Below are 5,662 nucleotides of genomic sequence, written 5' to 3'. Positions count from 1 at the left end.
TCTGAATCAGGTGTGTTAGAGCAGAGAAAAAATAAAACATGCAGGGCTGCGGCCCTCGAGGACCAGGATTGCCCACCCCTGCTTTAAACAAAACAATTTTGTAGGAAAACAAACTTCATCAGTGCAAAAATTTAAAAACATGTACTGTATTTTCAGAAGTTTCAATTTTTATACTAATAAGTAAAAAAATGTGGTGGATTTATAAAACAAACAGCCTCATTAAAAACCACCTCATAACGCCTGCCTGTCCAGCTGTCGCCACAGCAACCAAGTGTAAACGTACGGCAGAAGGCACGCGGGACGACAAAGAAGAGAGGAAAAGTTTAAATGTTTCAAAAAGGATCAAAGATTTACCTGAAAACTGCTTCAACAGATGTTTCAGCAAGACGTCCACTTTCAGCAGGTTTAACAGTGAGTAAAAAACAAAGTGATTTTTGTCTTTTTTATTATTATTCTTTTTAAATACTGATAATCGGAGATAACAGACACTGTATTTTCTAATTATTGTGTTTTTCTAGTGATATGTTGTGCATTTAGGGCATTTTGACATTTTGACAGTCAGTCGCTTGGTTCTTGTTAAACATTAAACCAGAAGAAGCAAAAAATAACCAAGGACATGTTCTCATTGTGCACACAGCTCACAAACATTTAATTCACTATCAGGRTCCCTGTGAATAACCTGACAACTGCCAGATGCTGTCCTGGAAGAAAAAGGAGCAACGAGCAGAGCGAGGGTGCTGGATTTTCCAAAGACTAAATAAAAACACAAACAATCATCTTCAGTTCAGGTTTTGACTCCAACTTAGAAAAAAGTATTTCAAAGCTGTTAGGAATGATTGTCTCTGGAGGCACTGACTGGATTCAGTATCACAGACTTTTCAATTGTAGCTTTATTTCTRGTAATAATGTCTGATTGGCAGAGAGTTATAGTAATTATGTACATTTACTTCATTACAGCATTTAGGTTTTTTGGGGGGGATTGTGGTAATTTTACAAATTATTTTCTAACATACCTACTTTTACCTTTATTTCATTACATTTCAAAGCTAAAAATGATACTTTTTCTTCTTTACTTTAAAATGTAACACCTAGTTACTTGTTACAAAATTAAATATGTTCAAACTCTTCTGTACTCTAAAAATGAAGTGTCGAATTTACTCAACAAAGTCATGTCAGCTGCTCCACTAAGACTAGTCGAGTAAATTGAGCAAAGAATATAAACATGTCGCTCAATTTACTCAAACTGGCTTATAGGATCCAGTTTTGTTCAGTAAATCCAACAGTTTATTTCATAGAGTATGTAAAAGTACTTTTACTTTACCCTTTTTGTGAACAGTTTTATGACTTTTTCTTAAGTAGTTTTCTCATCCGTGAAATTTGYTTTTACCAWAGTCATTTTCTGTAATTTTACTTTTAATTAGTTGTTTTTTCAAGTACTTTAGTGCAGTGGTTCCCAAACTTTTTATCTTCTGACCCACAAAATAAACATGGCAAAAACTTGTGACCCCAAATATTACTGGTCTGAGTACATGAACTTCGTTAATAACCCTAAAAACACAGTTTTTTTTGACCATCTAAACAGCTTATACACAAATATAAATACTTATTTATACTTTTTTGTGTTTTTGTAATATTATAGGGAAAATTTTACATCAGCAATTATTTTATTACCCTTTAAATTGATTTCTGGAGATTATCCAAGGTGCTTCATGACCCATAATTGGGTCCCAAGCCCAACTTTAGGAACCAAAGTGCAGTGGTTCCCAAACTTTTCAGCTTTTGACCCACAAAATAACAGCAGCAGAGACCTGTGCCCCCAAMTATTTTTGGATGATAAACATTTGTATCAGGTCAACAAAACATGGGCATAGTAACAATATTTTTATACTACATTTTATCCATTTTAAATACACTAACCTCACTCCTTTGTAACAACTAAGGCAAAAATGTAATTAATTCAGAAAATCTTTTCAGGACCCCACCTTGATGTTTCAGGACCCCACTTTGGGTCCCGACCCCAACTTTGGGAAACACTGCTTAATACAGCTCTGCTGATTGGCAGTCATTATGACAATTTCTATAACTCAGTCTCATTTTCCTAAACGTAACGACCAAACTTCAGAATTTATAAGTAATTTGTCCAAGTAAAACCTATGAATCAGAATAGTTTTTATCAGATCAGTATATAATCTGAGATTTAAAAAAGACAGGAAATTATTCAAGAGCTGCATTTTCAAAATAATTTTTGATTTGATTTTTGATTTATAAACTTTGTTCATTTCATAAAACATAAAACACAATTTCAACAAAAAGAAAATACAAACAAAATGAAATGAAAGGTGGCAGAGGGAAGAAAAATCTTATATCTGCCTCTTTTCTCTCAAATATACTCAAACTATAATAATCTTCGGTTAACAAAACAAAAACGTTGAAACTTTCTAAAACAACAAAGTGAATGACTACATCTTAAACCATTTTATATTTTTTTAACAGTCCAGTCTTTATCATTCTCTCAAATAAGTACATTGATGTGGCACTTTTAACATCATCTTCTAAATTAAAAATAATAATAATTGAAAATTATCACTAAATCATGTGAACTTTTTATTAAGGTGCTGATTAAATACTGAGGATTTGAAAAAAAAAACCTCAAAACCCTTCAGGAACCGAGAGGTTTCAGTCAAATATTTTCATAAAAATTATATATATATATTCCCAAAAATGTTTTTTTCTAAAATGATGGATTTATCATCCACTGCCTAACATAATTACCCTTATTACCTCTGCACTACACTATATTTTAAAGCATTTATTACATGCTTATAAACTGCTCGTAACGGCTAAATTAAAAGGAAGTGAGGTATCGGACAGCTTTCGTTCACCCCTGCAGTCTGCATCCTGTCATCTGTGGATGAGCTTGTTTAATGTGCAGCGATGTGTTTCGACAGAAGCTATAATGAGGCTTGTATTTCCAGGTACGCCCTCAGTGTGGTCCCAGCAGGCACCGGTGGGTCATTAGAGGCTGACGTCACAACGTAACAAACACACAGAAACACAAACACCAAGCTGACAGATCACTCCTTTCATCTTATTAACTTTTTCCCCACAAAATGTTAGCTTTTYTTTTCTTTTAATATTTTATTTTTATTCTTTGCGGGGTGCTGTTTGCCCTCACAGGTCTGATTGGGAGCTATGGAGGTGAGGAAGCAGAGAAGCAGTGATGATGACGAGGAGCTGCAGGAAGAAAACGATACGGTGGTTTTTGGCGTTAGCCCTGAAGCACCGGCGGAGAGCCGGGACGAGCTGCAGGTCTCCGACACCGAACATGAGGAGAAGCGAAGGTGTGATGCCCTTATTTCTGCATGTCAAAACAACATGAGTGAGGTAGGCCGTGTGTGTGTCTGTGTGTGTGTGTGTGTGTGTTAGAATGTAACACGAGGACATCTGTTACACTGAGGCATATCATATACACAATGTGTTAAAGTTGTACCTGTCACGCGACCTGCAGTAGTTTTCCTTTTAAAAACAACAAAGTGTTTGGGTTCATGTGGAACCATGTGACCTGATACCTGCCCTTTAAGCCYCTCCTCCTGCAACACACCTTGGAGAACCAGGTTCAAATGACTTCCCTCAACAGGAGAAAGACACTCCTGAGGGGGAGATTAGTCACTGAATAACAGCTCTTACAACAAACACGTGACTTTCTCAATAAAATATCTGTGTTTTAGTTTAAAGGTTTAGAGCATTTGGGAGACGCTTCATTAAATCTTCTTATTTACTGAGCTGTGCCACTTTAACACTAAACATTTAACCCTTTAAAGCCTAAAAAAATAGTCTGAAAATTCACATTTTTTAGAACTGACATGTTTATTGGGCCTTTAAAGAAAATCCAAAAATTTATTTTCACCACATCAATTTGTTTATGAGATATTTTTTGCATCAAATCTGATACACTGGGCTGTTTTGGTAACATTTTGCTCGCAACAAAGTTAAATTAAGAAACAAAAAAACAAAACAGTTTTGCTCATATTAACAAGTTTAGAACACTCTAGGAAGTTTACTTTGTTTTTTTAATGAACTTTTTACAGTCATTTATTTCACTTGGTGGTAGGCACAAATACAGTTTCTGTCCTTGTTCAGGCACAGATGCACCTTACACTTTATAAAACAATTGCCATTATCATATTGATGACATTTTCTTACTTTCTTTTTTCCCTTTTCTTCCTCAATTCTCTTTGACATTTAACATGTAAATATTTAGTCAGTACAGCGTAGAGATTATATTTTCAAAGGAAACACTTTGAAAATAGCCAAAATGTGTTTTCAAATGRCATTTCAKTAATTAATCAATCATCCAAAATAGTGTGTGTTGTATTGTGGCAAGTATACTATTGATTAAATGACTAAAATTATTAAAATGTCACATGACAATTCAGGACTGGAGCAACTTACTGTATATACCTGCAGTATCAAGTTTGATACACAAATTTTTAACACTGTTTAACTGTACTATTAAACATTTTTTAAGTAATTATGCATTGTTTCAACACAGAAAATATTTATTAAAAAATTACAAACAATATTGATGTTATTCTTACCATAACTTCCAACAAAATTAGCAAAAGTTTTCCTGAAAAAGTGACCTCATGTCAGCAGACACTGAAGTTCCACTTCCTGCAGTACATTGTTAATCCACTAGAGGGCAGAACACAGGTCTCACATGGTATACAACAGGTTTTTGAGGGAAATATTGATCACATTGATAAGATATAGGTCATAGAATGTTGCCTTATTCATGATAGGATTTTATGGTCACTTTGTCGTTTTCAAACACTCACAGCACAACTCTTGTGCGTTCGACAGGTGGTGCAGGAGCTGCTGAGGACTGCGGCCGATGTGACGTGCTGTAACCACCTCCAGCAGACAGCGCTCCACCTCAGCCCGCCCGAGCTGCAGGTGAAAATGCTGAGGTGGATGTGGCGGCCACATCTGGCCCCACAGGCGCAGCTGCTGCAGGCCGCCTGGCAGGGAGACTCGGCCCGTGTGGGGCACCTGCTGGTTAGTCTCCTGCCCACAAAACAACAACAAAACACAAACGATTAACAACACAAACACTTCGATTAATGATAATGATAATCTTTATAACAGCTTTTGAAATCTTGTAGGAAAAAAGGTAACTTACACAAATCTTAAAGGGCAAAGTGAATAACTTTGTGTTTATAATTATCTTAAATCAACACATGAGCCTGTTGTTTCCCTTTGTGGTTTTGTGTTACTGGAAAAATGAAGCTCAATCCTMAGGTGTCTCTAAAAACAAGTCGACAACAGCCAGGACTGGTGGGAGAACGTGTGACGTGTTTTTCCTCTGCCACCAAAATCGACTGCTTTTATTAGACATGGGATTGAATAAATTATCTTCAATCAAGAGAATAAGTGAGCCAGAAGCAAACGTAGATACAATATGACCCCCGCGCGAAGCTCCAGTGCACCAGAACAGATTTATTGTTTTGGGTGGGGGTCTGGAGGGGGTGGAAGGTGCTCTTATGTTGAGTAGTTTTTGAGTTATAAGCATTTTCTGTGTCCAGACACTCCCGTCTCAGAAGGGGTGGGGGTCATGTGGGGTTGGGGGCTCATTGGTGGGCCCAACGTACAGCCTTTCATC

The 5,662-nt window shown here is 36.4% G+C and overlaps 1 protein-coding gene across 3 annotated transcripts in view; it reads left to right on the top strand.

The window, feature by feature from the left end:
- The first annotated feature begins 60 nt into the window (after window positions 1-60).
- Window positions 61-5,662, top strand: part of LOC106529437 (uncharacterized) — an 8,291-nt gene continuing 2,689 nt past the window's right edge. Inside the window, exons 1-4 of one of the 3 annotated variants that reach the window (XM_014024861.1) lie at window positions 61-411; window positions 2,976-3,035; window positions 3,178-3,384; window positions 4,864-5,058. In XM_014024861.1, the coding sequence (XP_013880315.1) occupies window positions 3,193-3,384; window positions 4,864-5,058 (387 nt within the window). In that variant the 5' untranslated portion in view covers window positions 61-411; window positions 2,976-3,035; window positions 3,178-3,192. The other 2 variants (XM_014024862.1, XM_014024863.1) reach the window with 2 other exon arrangements.

The sequence above is a fragment of the Austrofundulus limnaeus genome, unplaced genomic scaffold (genome assembly GCF_001266775.1).
Source record: "Austrofundulus limnaeus strain Quisiro unplaced genomic scaffold, Austrofundulus_limnaeus-1.0 Scaffold443, whole genome shotgun sequence".
Classification (NCBI taxonomy): domain Eukaryota; kingdom Metazoa; phylum Chordata; class Actinopteri; order Cyprinodontiformes; family Rivulidae; genus Austrofundulus; species Austrofundulus limnaeus.
This window is presented reverse-complemented; position numbering and strand designations above follow the sequence as displayed.